General features: G+C 40.8%; 1 protein-coding gene across 1 annotated transcript in view; it reads left to right on the forward strand.

Annotated features, from left to right (window-relative positions):
* The window catches only part of PHLPP2 (PH domain and leucine rich repeat protein phosphatase 2), a 75,810-nt gene extending 59,664 nt beyond the window's left edge, over window positions 1-16,146 (forward strand). The window contains exons 14-19 of the mRNA XM_049622520.1: window positions 2,514-2,676; window positions 2,903-3,033; window positions 3,662-3,772; window positions 4,597-4,791; window positions 7,707-7,938; window positions 11,194-16,146. Of these exons, the coding sequence (XP_049478477.1) occupies window positions 2,514-2,676; window positions 2,903-3,033; window positions 3,662-3,772; window positions 4,597-4,791; window positions 7,707-7,938; window positions 11,194-12,348 (1,987 nt within the window). The 3' untranslated portion in view covers window positions 12,349-16,146. The remainder of the gene's footprint in view (window positions 1-2,513; window positions 2,677-2,902; window positions 3,034-3,661; window positions 3,773-4,596; window positions 4,792-7,706; window positions 7,939-11,193) is intronic.
* Window positions 16,147-17,230: the final 1,084 nt, after the last annotated feature.

Raw genomic sequence — 17,230 nt, forward strand, 5'->3', positions numbered from 1 at the left:
TATTTTTTTTTTTTTTTTTTTTTTTTTTTTTTTTAGAGAACAAGGAGAGCATGAGCAGGGGAGAAGCAGAGAGAGAGTCTCAAGTAGGTCCCATACCCAGCAAGGAACCTGTCCCGGGGCTCCATCTCATGACCATAAGGTCATGACCTGAGATGAAATCAAGAGTACTACACTGTATCTGAGCCATCCAGGCACCCTTAGAGATTATAATTTTTGTGAATGTTTATGAAATGAGGTATTTGGAGCTTATAGAAGACAAGCAAGGACAAGATTACTTCCTTCAAAGAATTTGAACAATGGCTTTTAAAGTGAATGCAGAATCTTAATCTTGTCAGATTAATTCCGTTGGCCTCAGATATGTTCCTGTAAAGTGAAAACAGACCATTGACAAGTCATATTGGCTTATGAAGCTATTGGGAGATACCAGATATAATACTCTGAAGCTAATGAATTCCTCCTAATCTGATGACACTCTTATTGTTGGAAGTCAAAAGCAGGCTGATACAAAACTTAAAACTCATTAAAGATTATGAAAATAGGTTAGAAGTAAAGATAAGAATTAAGAAGAGATCACACAAAATTAAAGTACTCTACAGATAATAAAACTAAATGGAATTTAGGAGCGGTATATTAAAATGTATGTTCTATACTGAATAATAAGTCCACTGTCAAATCATCTCCTGAACAGTGTTTAATTACATAGGCATAGTCCAAATCTTCTGTTTCTTGTTTTTTTTTCTTTAATTTTATTTTGAGAGAGAGCACGTGCGTGTGAGGAGGGTAGGAGCAGAGAGAGAGAACATAGCCCTACTCAGAACTTGATCTCACCAAGTGTGAGATCCTGACCTGAGCCTGAATCAAGAGCTGGACGCTTAACCCACTGAGCCACCCAGGTGCCCCCGAATCTTGTTTATTTTGGACTACTTTGAGAATCTAGTGTAGTTCTGGGTGCTCAGTAAGAAACTGGCTGAGATAGGGATCCTGCATTTCTTCTTACAAGTTAGATCCAAGCAGGGAGTAGTATAAGAGAAAAAACAGGAGATTTGGACAGGAGAACACTTTAAAAATGTATTGTTAAGTAAATTTAAAAAGAAAATTTAAAAAGAGTGGGGTTATTAATATATATAATATAACATTTTTTAATTTGAAAAATGTAGTTTATTGCATTAAAAAGGACAAGAATACATTCCACCAAACTATTATAAGAGATTATCTTTGGTAGTAGGATTAAAAGAATTTTTTTCTGTTCATCTTTATTTTTCAGTTTTTTTTTTTTTCAATGAGTATACATTACTTTTGTAATCAGAAAGAAAACAATTTTAGTTAGTACTGAGTTTGGTTACTAAAAAGTATTTATGAATTTTCTATCAATAGACATTATTTATGATATATGGAGGGGCTCCTGGGTGGCTCAGTTGGTTAAGCCTCCAGCTCTTGATTTCAGTTCAGGTCATAATCTCACAGTTCACGAGCTCAAGCCCCACGTCAGGCTCTGCGCTGACTGTGTGGAACCTGCTTGAGATTCTCTTTCCCTCTCTCTCTCTTCCCCTCCCCTGCTCATGTGCTCGCTTGCTCTCTCTCTCTCTCTCTGTCTCTCAAAATAAATAAACTTTAAAAAAAGAAATTGTTTATGATATGTAGAAAGGGAAGGATATAAATTTTATGTAAAATAAATACACATATAAAAATTTTGGTAGGACATAAATTTTATATAAAACACATGCATATGAAAATTCTAAATATGAATCTCATTTAGCAAAATGAGAAAAGTAATTTCAGATTGGTGGTATTGTTGATTTATTTTCCAAACTTTCTCCACATTATGGCAGTTTATTATTTTTATAATTTTTAAATCAATTATAAATAAATCAGAGCAGTTTGTAATAATCTCGATAAAGATGTTCAGCTGTCTGAAGACATTTTGCTTGTTGTGTAGAAAGCTTTGCTTAGTCCCGTAGAACAATGTGATTTGCTTATATCACAGTTTGTGGCACATGGCTATACATATAGTAAGCACTCCTTAAATGTCTACTAAAGATGGATTATGTTATTAATAGGTAACTGTAGAAATTTAACACTGAATGGAATCTTAGTCATGATTTAGTACTTTATAGCTGAGGATATTGATATCCACTGACATTAAATATCACAGTATTTTGCAACTAGTCAGTGGCCAAGCAAGTACCATAATAATCTTCCAACAGTGGGCTAGTGCTGATTCAGCCACTTCCCATAAGTCAGATAATGTTCATACCCACAAGGTCTAGCAGCTATAAGAGAATCAAGGGAAGCTTTAGTCCTTGAAACACAGTGAGAAGCAGATGAGGCTGAGATTCAGCAGGAACAGTCACCTTGAGGAGCCGTTCCCTTTGTTGGTGTCTGGCTGTTTCACTCTGACCAGTCCTCTGGCAGCAGACCAGGTCGCCGCTGCACTCTGTGTGTGGCTGCTATAAAACTGGCTTGGCATCTTCTCATTTTGAGTGCATTGTGCTATGTTGTTATTTGTTTTTCAGCAAACTGAATAAATTGGAGCAGTTGGAAGAACTGAACCTAAGTGGCAACAAGCTTAAAACCATTCCCACGACCATAGCCAACTGCAGAAGGCTTCACACCCTTGTCGCACACTCCAACAACATCAGCATTTTCCCAGAAATTCTGCAGTTGCCTCAGATCCAGGTACTTTTATGTGATGGAATGGAATGGTGTCCTGCTGGAGAAATGGCAGGGTGTTCTCGTCTCATAAAGGGGAAGCAAACGGCAGTTTGGGATCACAATAGATTTTATTGATTCCTGGGAAGAAATGAAGTTTCCTTTGGGGATACACTAGGGGGCTGAGAGTTAGGGAGTTAAGAATTCACTCTCTGTGATGTATTTTCTTTTGATTTCTCCATTTTCCTCTCAGTTTGTAGACCTAAGTTGCAATGACTTGACAGAGATCTTGATTCCGGAGGCTCTGCCTGCTACTTTACAAGACCTTGACCTGACCGGAAATACAAATCTGGTTCTGGAACACAAGACGCTGGACACATTTAGGTAGGAAAAATTTTGAAGTTGAATCCACATGTCTCTTAGTTCTACCAGCCATGTGTGGATCTCCTAAAGCTCTGTAGAGATCTTGATTAAAGAAATAGAATGAATTAGGCCATAAAGCCCCTCAGTCTCTTGTTTAATTCAGTTATGGAGGGATAGTGTATCCAGTAGACAGCCCATTTATATCAGAACTCAGTGTCATGGCTACTGCTCAGCCACACCCACACACTGAATATTTTCACATAGACATCTTAGGTGACACCGATTACATTACATTATGTCATCGAAGAAATGATGCAGGCTCATTCATTGCACCAAGACTTTGTTGTATCAGAATATTTAAGTAGACAGGTGGCTAAAACTTTGAAATCTGTTGTGCTTCGTTTTTCATTGAAATGAACAGTATCAGCTGTAGCAATATTTGGCCCCTGTTTCTTCCTCCTACCTACCCCTTTCCTTTCTCCTCCTTCTTGGCCAGTAGATCAGTACACTACTTTCATGCAGTCTCTCTGTAAATGAATCTTGGTCTGTCAACAGATGATTTTATAAAAACACATGTTCTTGCTGGGATAGTTTTTGTAAAACACAGAAGGATATGTGGTTTAACCTTCCCTTCCTGCACTTCCCACAGCCATATCACAACCCTGAAAATTGATCAGAAACCTTTGCCAACCACCGACTCTACAGTTACATCAACCTTCTGGAGCCATGGACTGGCTGAGATGGCAGGGCAGAGAAATAAGTGAGTATCTTGGCCATGGAGAGAAATGAAAAAGGCAGCCCCTGACATCTGATCTGATGCTGAAAGCTAGGCCATGTTGTTCTCCTCTGGGACATAAACAGATCATAGAATGCCAGCCTCAGAGAAGGTCCCCCTGAGACTGTGATGCAGTGTGACAAACACAAGATGAATGTACAGTCCACAAAATACCAAACAGCCCCTCTCAAGGCTAAAATGGTGACTGCTACTTTCTTTACCAATTACAGCTTTATCCTCCTGCTAATCTTCTTTCCCTATAGTTAAGATTTACTGAGATAGCCAACCACAGAATGGCCCCATGTTCTGATAGCACCCAGTCTTGGATGGTCCCCTGTTTCATTAGACCATCCCCAAAATGACCCAACAAAAGCCCAAATCCTGTAGTAGATTTTCTCCAACACGCTCTTAACCTATTCACCCCAGAGTTCCATGGTACACATTCTCTATTGCTGCAAAGCATAATAAACCCAACTTGTCCAACCGTCATTGTGCTTCTGGGGATCTTTGGCTGAAGGATGTTGGCCATACTAGTCATTAATCATTGCTAAGGGAAAACATTTCCAGCCTTTGGCAGCATTGCAAAGCTAGTATGTACTGCTCCTGAGTGGGGCTGAATTCCCCCACTTCTTATGACATCACCTCTTTCAGATGCTACTTAATTATCTAATACTTATTTCATGTGTAGATTAGAATTTACTACTGTTCTTTCCACCCTCAACTAATACTTTTCAAAGAAGGTTCCCTGGAGAATAATGCTTTTACCGTAACTTTCTTTGATCTTTGTTTCTTTCATATTTGTGTTACAGGCTGTGTGTATCTGCCCTAGCTGTGGATAACTTTGCAGAGGGGGTGGGAGCCGTGTATGGCATGTTTGACGGGGACCGTAATGAGGAACTCCCTCGCCTACTCCAGTGCACCATGGCAGATGTGCTTTTGGAAGAAGTACAGCAGTCAACAAATGACACTGTTTTCATGGCTAACACCTTCTTGGTGTCTCACAGGTAAGCAGGTGGGTTGAATATTCTCTAACTCAGTTCTGCTTTTGGAAAACTAAATCTCACTAAGCCAGAAGGTCAGGGTCTAAATTACAGGTATAGGATCAAGGTGAGATCTTGCTCCTCCTGCTGTGACTGTTCTTTATATATCAGCACCGAGTAATGTGGGGACTTTGGTCCTTTAACCAGCCTGGGGAGCCATCTGTTTTCTCTGTTGAACCCAGAGGCCACTGAGGATCTGGGAAGCCCAGAAATTGGGAGCAGAAGGTTGTGTGTGTACAATGTAGTTTGTACATTTAGGGGAAGGAAGATGGCATAAGCTTTTGTAAGAGTCTTTGCAAAGAGTCAGTGACCTACAAAGGGTTAAAGTACTGCTCAGATTTGTGTATTTAGAATACTTATTATTGAGGATTGGCCAATTAATCTTTTTTTTAAATTTATTTACTTTTTTAAGTTTACATCCAAATTAGTTAGCATATAGTACAACAGTGATTTCAGGAGTAGATTCCTTAGTGCCCCTTACCCATTTAGCCCACCCCCCCTCACACAATCCCTCCAGCAACCCTCAGTTTGTTCTCCATATTTATGAGTCTCTTCTGTTTTGTCCCCCTCCCTGTTTGTATATTTTTTTTGCTTCCCTTCCCTTACGTTCATCTGTTTTGTCTCTTAAAGTCCTCATGAGTGAAGTCATATGATTTTTGTCTTTCTCTAATTTCACTTAGCATAATACCCTCCAGTTCCATCCACTTAGTTGCAAATGGCAAGATTTCATTCTTTTTGATTGCCTAGTAATACTCCATTGTGTGTGTGTGTGTGTGTGTGTGTGTGTGTGTGTGTGTGTGTGTGTGTATACCACATCTTCTTTATCCATTCATCCATTGATGGACATTTGGGCTCTTTCCATACTTTGGCTGTTGTTGATAGTGCTGCTATAAACATGGGGGTGCATGTGTCCCTTCGAAACAGCACACCTGTATCCCTTGGATAAATGCCTAATAGTGCAATTGCTGGGTCATAGGGTAGTTCTATTTTTAGTTTTCTGAGGAACCTCCATACTGTTTTCCACAGTGGCTGCACCAGCTTGCATTGCCACCAACAATGCAAAAGAGATCCTCTTTTTTCGCATCCTCGCCAACATCTGTTGTTGCCTGAGTTGTTAATGTTAGCCATTCTGACAGGTGTAAAGTGGTATCTCATTATGATTTTGATGTGTATTTCCCTGATAATGAGTCATTTTGAGCATTTTTTCATGTGTCGGTTGGCCATCTGGATGTCTTCTTTGGAGAAGTGTCTATTCATGTCTTTTGCCCATTTCTTCACTGGATTATTTGTTTTTTGGGTGTTGAGTTTGATAAGTTCTTTATAGATTTTTGGGTACTTAACTCTTTATCTGATATGTCACTTGCAAATATCTTCTCCCATTCCATCAGTTGCCTTTTAGTTTTGCTTATTGTTCCCTTTGCTGTGCGGAAGCTTTTTATCTTGATGAGGTCCCAGTAGTTCATTTTTGCTTTTGTTTCCCTTTACTCTGGGACGTGTTGAGTAAGAAGTTGCTGCGACCAAGATCAGAGAGGTTTTTGCCTGCTTTCTCCTTGAGGATTTTGATGGCTTCCTGTCTTACATTGAGGTCTTTCATCCATTTTGAGTTTATTTTTGTGTATGGTGTAAGAAAGTTGACCATTTAATCTTCTAAGCCACTTAAGGGCAAAAACTCTACATAACCAAACTAGTGAAGATCTGTTAGTAGCTAATATTACATCTTGCGTATCAGGTGGGCTCTGTGAAGGACACGCACAGCTGAGCAGTGGTGACCTTGTCTCGATGAGGTTGAGATGGAATAGCCTGGAGCCCAAACCAGTTTTGTCTCTCATTATAACATAAAGCAAAGATGCTAGGAAAGGAGTCATTTTTCAGTAATAGAATTGAGCTAGGAGCTTGGCGAAATAAAGAGTTTAGGAAAGAGAACTTGGTTTATGAAGCACCTCCCAGAGCCAGCCAGAAGACCAAGTCTTCCTCATACCATATCTTTAATTTTCCAAACAAATGAAAGAGGTAGGTATTTCATCAGGCAAGTTTCTCAGAGAAATATCTTGCTGAGGATCTGCAATGAGCACATGTCAGAGCTGGAATTTGCAACCAGATCTTTCTCCTAGCACCTGCCCTGTAGTTAGCATTGTGTGCCATGTGCTAGGGAATGGATGCCATGTGTATGGGAGATCTAGAAGGAACAGTGTGACCCTTCTTTCAAGGAACGTAAAGACTGAGTGAGGGCTTGTTCCAGGAGCCGCACCTTCAGCATGACCAGAAACTTGTTAGACTTGCAGATTATTGGGCCAGCCCTTTACCCACCCAATCAGAACCTCTGGGGGTGGGGTCCAGCAGCCTAGTCTAAAGAGCCCTCCAGGTGATTCTGATGTGCTGAAGTTGCAAGTGACTTGAATGAGGTCACTGCAGTCTAGGATCAGACCCAAGCAGAAGCCGTAGAGAAAGATGTATGTTCACTGTCTCCCCTACCCCCAACCTTTTTGTAAAATTTCTTTCCTCAGTCCACTGAGCATGGAAGGCAGAACTCTTCACCATCATCTGTAGCAAGAGACTGCCTTTAGGTGGATACGGGTGAGGCTGGTTCATAGTCATGTGGCAGAGAAACAAGGAAATCACGGACATGAAGGACTGCCGCTTCTAAAACTAGCTACCATGTCTTTGCTTTCTTTTCTTTCTTTCTTTTTTTTAAAGTTTACTTATTTTTGAGAGAGAGAGAGAAAGAGAGGGAAGGGCAGAGAGAGGAAGAGAGAGAATCCCAAGCAATCTCTGTGCTGTCAGCTCGATGCAGGGCTTGAATTCATGAACTGTGAGATCATGACCTGAGCGTAACCAACTGAGCCACCCAGGTGCCCCTGTTTTCTTTTCCTTCTTAACAGAAAATTGGGAATGGCTGGACAGAAGCTGGGCTCCTCCGCTCTCCTTTGTTATATCCGCCCTGACACTGCTGACCCAACAAGTAGTTTCAGTCTGACTGTGGCCAACGTCGGCACGTGCCAAGCAGTCCTGTGCCGTGGTGGAAAGCCAGTGCCACTCTCGAAAGTCTTCAGCCTGGAACAGGACCCGGAGGAGGCTCAAAGGGTGAAGGACCAGAAAGCCATCATAACAGAGGTGAATTTCACTCATTGCCAGTTACTTCTCCCCAGATCTAGTGAATGCTGTTCTACATACAGGCAGTGAAGTTCCATTTTCTTCCCATCAAGCTGTGTAAATTGTATCCAATCCAGATAATAGTATTAGAAGAAAACCTAAAGAGCAGTTAATGACTAGCAAAAAGAAAAGGCAAATTAGAAATGAAAAGTCTTAGTTTGCAATCCTTCAGATTGATAGCTGGCATGTAAAATAAATGTAAATGTCTCCCTTGGTTAATTTTTAATTCCTCTGGTTTGTTACTCTAAACAGAAAAAGAGAAAATTCTACAGTTTGACATCCCTGTTGTGAAATGCAAAGTTTCAAAATATTTTTCCTGTGTATACTGTGTATGGCTTAGTATGCTCTGGTGGGTTTTTTTAATTTGTTTTTTTGTTTGTTTTTTTGTAATGAAGCATCAATATCTGTGCTATTTTATAGCTTCTCTCCTTTTTTAGTAGAGTAACATTTTTGCTTTCAAAGAGACTTTAGCAATTGCATGTGAACACTGTTTACTACAAAGCAGAATTCTCAGATGCTTTGCCCATTTTTGATTGTTTATTGTTGAGTTTTAAGAGTTCTTTGTATATTTTGGATACAAGTCCTTATCAAATATCTGTTTTGCAAATATTTTCTTAGAGTCTTTTTTTTAACAGTACCTTTTGCAAAACAGAAGCTTTTAGTTTTAAAGAAGGCCCACTTACAGTTTTTTTCTTTCATGGATCATGCTTTTTGGTGTTTACAAACTCATTAGCAAACTCATTAGGAAACTCACCTAGATTTTCTTCTGTGTTATCTTCCAGAAGTCTCATGTTTTAATTTAGGTCTGTGGCTTGTTTTTAATTAATTTCTGTGAAAGATGTAAACTCTGGGTCTAGATTCCTTTTCCCTTTTTTGCATGTGGGTGTCCAGTTGTTTCTGCGGCAGTCATTGAACAGACTGTCCTTTCTCCATTAAGAAACTGCTTTTGCTCCTTTGGCAAAGACCAGGGGACCTTATTTGTGTGGGCCCATTTCTGGGCTGTCTGTCAGAATTCTGTGGATGGGTTACGCAGATTTGACTCCACCCAGGGAACACAAAACTAAAAAAAAGTACCATTATAATGTGGGTTGATACAAAGAAGATTCTGGAAAGCTGAGGCGTTGCTCTTAGAAAGGTCTTTCAGTCAAAACAAACAAAAGATAACTTTATGGTTAATTTGTTTTTTCAGAATTTAGGTAATTTTTCTTGGGGTGTCCTAGGCAAGCAGGAATTATTCTTATAAATGTTAGTTTAACCACAGACATTTATTATTTGCTAAGCACTTTACTCCTATTATTTTATTTAATTTTCAGAATAATCCCCATGAAAGAAGTGTTTTTATTTCCATTTTACACATGAGGAAATTAAAATATAGAGTTTATGACAAATTCTGGTAAATGAGAGGGCCAGGATGGTTACCCAGAGAGTCACTGCAGCTGTGAAACAGATATATTGATGGCTTCAGAGGCTTTGTTTGATTTTTTATCTTTTTTTTTTTTTTTTAATGTTTATTTTAGAGAGAGAGAGACCGAGACCGAGTAAGAGCAGTGCAGGGGCAGAGAGGCAGGGAGACACAGAATCTGAAGCAGGCTCTGACTGAGCACCCAGGCACCCCTGATTTTTCTCTTGAAAATAAATCACCTGCATCTAGGATTATTCCTTTTCCTCTACGTTTAGAATTCTATCAGTTGTGACTTGATCCGCTATTCTTTCTTCATACGATCCTTACAGTAGGTAAATTATGCTATGGAATTCAGATTTTACTTTTCTAAGCTAAATAGCTTTAGAGATTATTTAATGCTTTAGCTACGAAGATTCTCTTAGCCATTTAATATCTTCCTTAATCTTTTCAGTCCCAACTGTGCCTTTAATGAGAAATCATTAAAAAAATTTTTTTGTAATGTTTATTTTTTATTTTTGAGAGAGAGAGCATGAGCAGGGGAGGGGCAGAGAGAGAGTGAGACCCAGAATCTGAAGCAGGCTCCAGGCTCTAGGCTCTGAGCTCTGAGCTCTCAGCACAGAGGTGGACATGGGGCTCAAACTCGCGAACTGTGAGATCATGACCTGAGCAGAAGTTGGACACTTAACTGACTGAACCACCCAGGTGCCCCAATGAGAAATCATTTTTAATGACCCACCTGAGTTTTGGACTCTGTGAGAATACTAGTGATGGAGAATTAATGATTGTTCTACTTATTGTTTTTCTTTTCTTTTTTTTTTTTAATGTTTATTTTTGAGAGAGAGAGAGAGAGCAGGAGAGGAGCAGAGAGAGAGGGAGACACAGAATCTAAAGTAGGCTCTAGTCTCTGAGCTGTCAGCACAGAGTCCCACATAGGGCTCAAACTCACAAACTGTGAGATCATGACCTGAGCTGAAGTCAGCAGCTTAACCGAGTCACCCGGGTGCCCCTCTACTTCTTGTTTTTCTGACAGATCATCCTCTATTTAAGGACATGCCGAGGCCTGTGCTTCATTGAGAGCAAATCTCTCTTTTTTTTTTTTTTTTTTTAAAGTTTATTTATTTATTTTGAGAGAGTGTGGAAGGGGTAGAGAGAGAAGAGAGAGAATCCCAAGCAGGCTCCCACACTGTCAGCACAGAGCCTGACTCAGAGATTGATTTCACAAACAGTGAGATCATGACCTCAAGAGTCAGACGCTTAACTGACTGAACCACCCGGGTGCCCCGAGAGCAAATACCTTTTGAGATGGAGGTGCCTTCTAGCCACTTAATTTTAATTGGTTTTAACTTCAGTCTTGTGAACTATTTGGTATAACGACCACAGGATACTTTGTCCTTTTAGAATTCTGTACATTTATTTTTGTAAGTCCATTTAAATTATAGAAATCCAGGGGCGCCTGGGTGGCGCAGTCGGTTAAGCGTCCGACTTCAGCTCAGGTCACGATCTCACGGTCCATGAGTTCGAGCCCCGCGTCAGGCTCTGGGCTGATGGCTCAGAGCCTGGAGCCTGCTTCCGATTCTGTATCTCCCTCTCTCTCTGCCCCTCCCCCCTTCATGCTCTGTCTCTCTCTGTCTCAAAAATAAAAATAAACGTTAAAAAAAAATTAAAAAAAAAAAATTATAGAAATCCTCGGAAAAACCGTACAATATGTCCGTTCTCTTTTACTGTATAGCCCTAGGCATTATGATCTAGAAAGATAAAAAAATTATACGTCATTATTGCTTGTTTCTCAGAATTTGCATTCTGCTTGTCTCCAGGACAACAAAGTGAATGGGGTAACCTGCTGTACCCGGATGCTGGGCTGTACATACCTCTACCCTTGGATCCTCCCCAAGCCCCACATATCTGCCACTCCACTTACCATTCAAGATGAGTTGCTGATTCTGGGAAACAAAGCATTGTGGGAACACTTGTCATATACAGAAGCTGTCAACGCGGTACGCCACGTGCAGGACCCATTAGCAGCTGCCAAGAAGCTGTGCACATTAGCCCAGAGCTATGGTTGTCAGGACAATGTGGGGGCAATGGTGGTTTATTTGAACATTGGTGAGGAAGGGTGCACGTGTGAAATGAATGGGCTCACCCTCCCAGGTCCTGTGGGGTTTGCTTCAACCACCATTATCAAAGACCCCCCCAAACCAACCACTCCTTCCTCCAGTAGTGGTATTGCCTCTGAGTTTGGCAGTGAGATGTCCACTTCAGAGGTGAGCAGTGAGGTGGGGTCCACTGCTTCTGATGAACACAACACTGTTGGCCTGGATGCTGGCTTGCTTCCAAGGCCAGAAAGGCGCTGCAGCCTTCATCCAACACCCACCTCTGGGGTTTTTCAGCGCCAGCCTTCTTGTGCGACTTTCTCGAGTAACCAGTCTGACAATGGCCTGGACAGTGATGACGACCAGCCTGTGGAAGGAGTCATAACAAATGGCAGTAAGGTAGAAGTAGAAGTAGATATCCACTGCTGTAGGGGAAGGGATCTTGAGAACTCCCCCGCTCTTACAGAGAATTCTCCTACCCCGTGTCCCGAAGAACATGCTAGAGGATCATTTTTTGGGATCCGAAGACAGAACAGTGTGAACAGTGGCATACTTCTGCCAGTGAGCAAGGACAAGATGGAGTTGCAGAAGTCCCCCTCTACTTCCTGCCTGTATGGAAAGAAACTCTCCAACGGCTCTATTGTGCCCCTAGAAGATAGCCTGAACCTCATTGAGGTGGCCACAGAAGCACCCAAGAAGAAGACTGGCTATTTTGCTGCCCCGACGCAGCTGGAGCCAGAGGATCAGTTTGTTGTTCCTCGTGACCTGGAAGAAGAAGTGAAGGAGCAGATGAAACAGCACCAGGAAGGCAGGCCGGAGCCTGAGCCCAGCGAAGAGGATCGGACCGAGCTCCCGGAGGAGTTTGACACAGCACTGTAATCCTCCCCCAGGAGCTGTGGTATCAGGGAAGGCTGTGTAGTGTCGGGGCAGAGATCCTTCCAGAGGCATTTTGCCTCTGCATTTCTAAACCATAGCTTAGGGGGTTAGAACTTGGAGCCAAAAATGGTGGGAGCTATCAGGGTCTTGCTCCGGATAAGCTAGTAAACACCATCAGTGTTAAGTTTCACATTTAACCTGCGTTGGAATTCCCAGAGTCACTGGGAAGAGAGCAGATGTTCTTCTGTATCAATCCTACCACCTGCCATTAACCCTTTCTCTCCTAGGATCATTTGAGAATTTGCCTGCCTGGGCAGGAAAGGGGCTATTTCTGTGGAGGAAATAACTGAAGATTGATTCTCTTCACTAATTGCTGCTGATGGATCTCTGTGACAGAGAAATCACCTTATATCTCAACCTAACTGATGGGATGTGATGTGACTAGTCACATGGCTTTTCATTCTTCTCTACGAGAATACAGCCTTTCGAAATGATGTTTATTGGAAATGTAGAACCAATCAAACAGATAATTTATGTATGTAATGTAATGAGAGCACTTTTCATTGACTGTGAACTTTTTATTTTTGAATCTGCACTCGAGCCAGTCTTCTTAGAGGCAGCCCGGCACCTCTGTCTGTAGACACAGTGATCATCGGGCGTTGGCACATTCTGTGAGGGGGACTAGGAAGGGCCTTGGGAAATCATTGAACTGTTGGATGTCCAACTGGGGAGAGTAGCATCCTTGGGGACGAAGATGGGGAAGGAGAAAGGACTAAAACGACTTCCCCCCCAAATCAGAAAAAAGAGATTAACTCCTTGACAAATGTGGCTCCTGTGAGGAATCGCCCAGCAGATCTCCAGAGAAGTATTTGGGGATTGGCCTCTTCCCACAACACGTGATGGAGTTGGCCACTAGCCTTCTCATATGTTGGGCCAAGGCTGATGCTGTTGGCGTCCAAGTAACCTTGTGTGTAGCAGGGGACTCTGCACAGACTGAGGCTGAATGCGAACAGATGGATGGATGGATGGAGCTCATGGGTTAGACACGCCCCTTCTCTTAATCTAGAGTAGAGGGACAGTTTTCTAAAGTGTCGGAAATGAGTTGAGTTCACCTCTTTAATGTTTAACAGAGTACTCTTCTGAACACTGCTTATCCACCTCACATGGTTTCAGAGTACTGGGCTCAATTACTAATATAAGAAAGACTTAATTGAGAAAATCCTAAGCTTACAGAAAACCTGGTTTACTGTATTTTTTGCACATTCCACATAACCCTAGCAAAATGTAGTTCCTATTTCTGTTGCCTTTTCCACTAGAAGATTTACTTAGGAAAATTCCTACTTACTCCTACAAAATTTTGACATTGCTTGATTTTACCCAATGGGGAATGTGCTTTGAATTTTTTAGAATACTTTCACAATTAAAAAGAAATAGTGTGGGACCATTAATTTGCTTTATGAGAAACAAAATGTTAAAGATAGATTTGAGATATATATAGATGTGTCTATCTATATCTTTTGGGGTGTTTTGGAAGTTTTTGTTAAAGCAATAGTAGAAAACCAGATGATCTTTCCACAAATGGTTATGTATCCTCATCTTCTCCAAGGCCCCATAGCTGTGTGTGCATCAGTGGGGTACATTCTTGGGGGACTCCATACCACTCCAAGTAGCCGTCTAGAGTTCAACCCCTCAAAAATCTGAGTTTGAGTCCCCACATTGCCAGGAAAATGTCTGTGTATCAAACTACTGGTCAGCTACTAAAAAGTTTTAGATCTCAGGTCTTGATTTGAAGTGGGGCATATAATGGTTCCTATAAAGTTGAGGTGCTTCTGGAAAAAGGGGAACAAAGAGTGTGTTGCTGCCCTATTTTTATATGGGAAAATGGGGGAAAAAATGAAGGAGAAACAAAAATGAAGAAAAAGCTCAAGATAATAGTGATGGGTGATGTAAAACATCTTCTTACCCAGACAGCAGAACTTTTGAGTTACAGAATAGTGATGCTGTCTAAAAAAGAAAGTTACTTTGGGAATATACCACTTTCTTAGTATAGTTTCTTAAAAATAGTCCTTTATCTCTGTGAACCCTTTTCTTGTCTTTGTTTCCCACCCTACTTATCGGGAACACCCCATTCTGAAGTGATTTCACCAAAAGTAAATGCATTTGTTTTTTCATCAGAAGAACTGTAAAATTCCAAATGTTCTTTTATGTGGTAGGTTTATTTTCAGGAAACATTAGGTTGCATTGAAAACCTTTAATATAGGCTGTACCAAACTAACTACTCTTTCCTGTAACTGCCTTTCATTCATTTCCCTCTATAATTGCTCTGTATTAAAATAGAGGGTAAAAAGGCCATCGCCTGTTACCAAAAATATACAGAACTCTTGACCTATGAGGTCATTTACAGTCGTGTGAGTTGATTAGGTTGTCAGGTGGTAAAATCCAGTAATCTGTCTCCAGGTGAATGTAATCTACTTCCCAGGACTTTACCCAGAGGATGTGTTCCCCAGGTGGGCAGAGTACGGTTGATCTCTAGCCCAGAGACTCGGGCCTCTGCATGATTCTCAGGTCTCTGTGTGTATCTCCCATTTAATAGAGAACTTTAAGAGAAGTTGTGAAAGGGTATCACTCCTGCTTCTGGAGCAGTTCAGGAGTCCCATGGAAGAAGGAAAAACACATGAGTCTTGGCAGCCACGGTATTCTTTTTATCCAAATGGATTGGAAATATATCTGAAAATCTGAATGCTAGTATGTCATAAAGAGTCTGCCATAGAGTCATTGAATTGGCACTCCTGATACAAGCGAGGGCTTTATTATAATACTACTGTAGAGTGTATATGTGCAATAAGTTGATGAATTCATTTCCTTGGTGTATAGAAGAGCCAACACAAGCAGCTTGGTAATCACTGGGTGCTAATATAGTTGTTTGTAGCGAGTGCTATTTTCCGGGAGATGGAGCCAGTTAGGTTTGGTTTGTCTACTGAATATCAAACGATGCTCTTCTTTCCCTGTAGACCTTCAGCGAAAGCAGGTACTTGCAAGCCACAGGCTCACCTTCTCTATCTACTCAATAATTATTAATGAAGAGACCTCCATAAGGGAGCATTTGGCTGTTATCGATAAATGTACCAATTATTAAATAGTCTCCAAGCCATTCAGTGATGTCTGCAGCATCACTATAGAACTGTGTTGCATCACTTTTTACTTCCCTCTGGGTGGGGTCTTTTCAGACTCCCCCAACCACGGAGGCAAGTTAATCTTTCTCTCCAGTTAGTGACTTTTGCCCCATAGTTGGGTAAGCACTTCCTAGATTGAGAAAAGCAGCTACAGTAAATCCTGCTGTTTCCTTCATTTGATGATCATTCAATCACACATAAGCTCCTTGTATTCTAAATTTCATGCACTTCTCCCAGATGCTATAGGGTTTTCTCTCACTGTTGCCAGTTGATGTCATCCGGACAGTGAGTTCATATCTTATGGTTTTGTGCAATCATTGTTGTATTGTAGTCCTAAGACTCATGATAGTGTATTTTTGATATTTTTGAAATGTGTTGAATTTTTTAATTCAATAATATGAGCCAGAGCATGTTGCAGCAAATCTATTGTTTGTAAAAAATAACAATAACGATAATAAATAAAATAAAATGGAGTATCTTTTTCATGGCTTCGTTTTAAAATGGAATACCTATTGTTTTATAAATATTTTATTTTGGCATGAAACTGTAATTTTCTCTAACTTGTATGTAGAATTAGTTTCTTAAACAGAATTTTTTTGCCTTTTTTTTTTTTTTTTTTTTTTTTTTTGCTTTAGAGGAAGATAACAGATGAAACCACATTCCATGGCACTCTATGAAGCTGTGAGTTAAGGCAAGAATATTTTTGGTCACCTCTTAAGCTGAAATAGCAATAAAGGTTTTTTACATTAAGAAACCTATTCTGACTTGATTTATATGTTTAAAGAAATCCCAAAGACAGGAAACAGTCCTTGTTCACATGCGGATTGTTAGCTGACTGGAGGTAACTCAATTGTAAGTAATTTACAGTTCTTAAATCGTACAGCTGATGATAACACAGAAGAGCCAGTTGGATAATCCAGCTGTCTGTCTGACGTGTTTGTCCTAATGTAATGGTTTCAGTGTCAGAACTTCAGACATAGTGGTGGTTTTGACTCACAAAATACTTACAATCCAGTTAAGCCTCTAAATTGTCCTCCCACCTTCCCCCGCTGCTCGTCTCGCATAATCTGGACTTCCAGGCAAGATGAGGTTCCTTTCCAAGTAACAGCCAAATTGAAATCATTTTGCAGGTTTCCTCCTTATCTAGCCGAATGAATACTTTAAAACCTGGGCTCATTACCTGTTCATTGACAACCTTCAATGTGCTGGGCCCAAGGGCACCATCTGTATACGCTTTAATGCCTGAGTTTCTTGAGACACACAGCTCCCTATTCCGGGGTGGCAGAAGTCAAATCTTCCTTCTCTGCTTTGTGTGATATGAATTCGCTGGTACACCAAAGGCCACGAGAGTACCTTAGTCTCTCAGAATATGTTCTGAACATATTGGGTTAGTTTTGTGTCTACTACTTAAAAAATTTGACTTGAGGCAAGTTAAATAGCCTTTCCAAGATTCCGTTTTCCTGTTGTTAAATGGAAATAACACCATCTCTCCCATCAGTTAGTTGTGAGCTTGAATGAGATCGTGTGGACAAATGCTGCCTCAGCCCAGTACTGGGCCTGGTATATTGTGAGCACTCAACAAAAGGTCAGCTGTTAGGTAAGCCACTTAACCTCGAACCTTCATCTCACCTGTAGCAAGTGAACAGTAAGTCCTGATTTGCCTATCAGACAAGTAGTAGAAAATAAGATGAGGTTTGCTAAAGCCTTTGGAC

This window comes from Panthera uncia (assembly GCF_023721935.1).
Source record: "Panthera uncia isolate 11264 chromosome E2 unlocalized genomic scaffold, Puncia_PCG_1.0 HiC_scaffold_20, whole genome shotgun sequence".
NCBI lineage: Eukaryota > Metazoa > Chordata > Mammalia > Carnivora > Felidae > Panthera > Panthera uncia.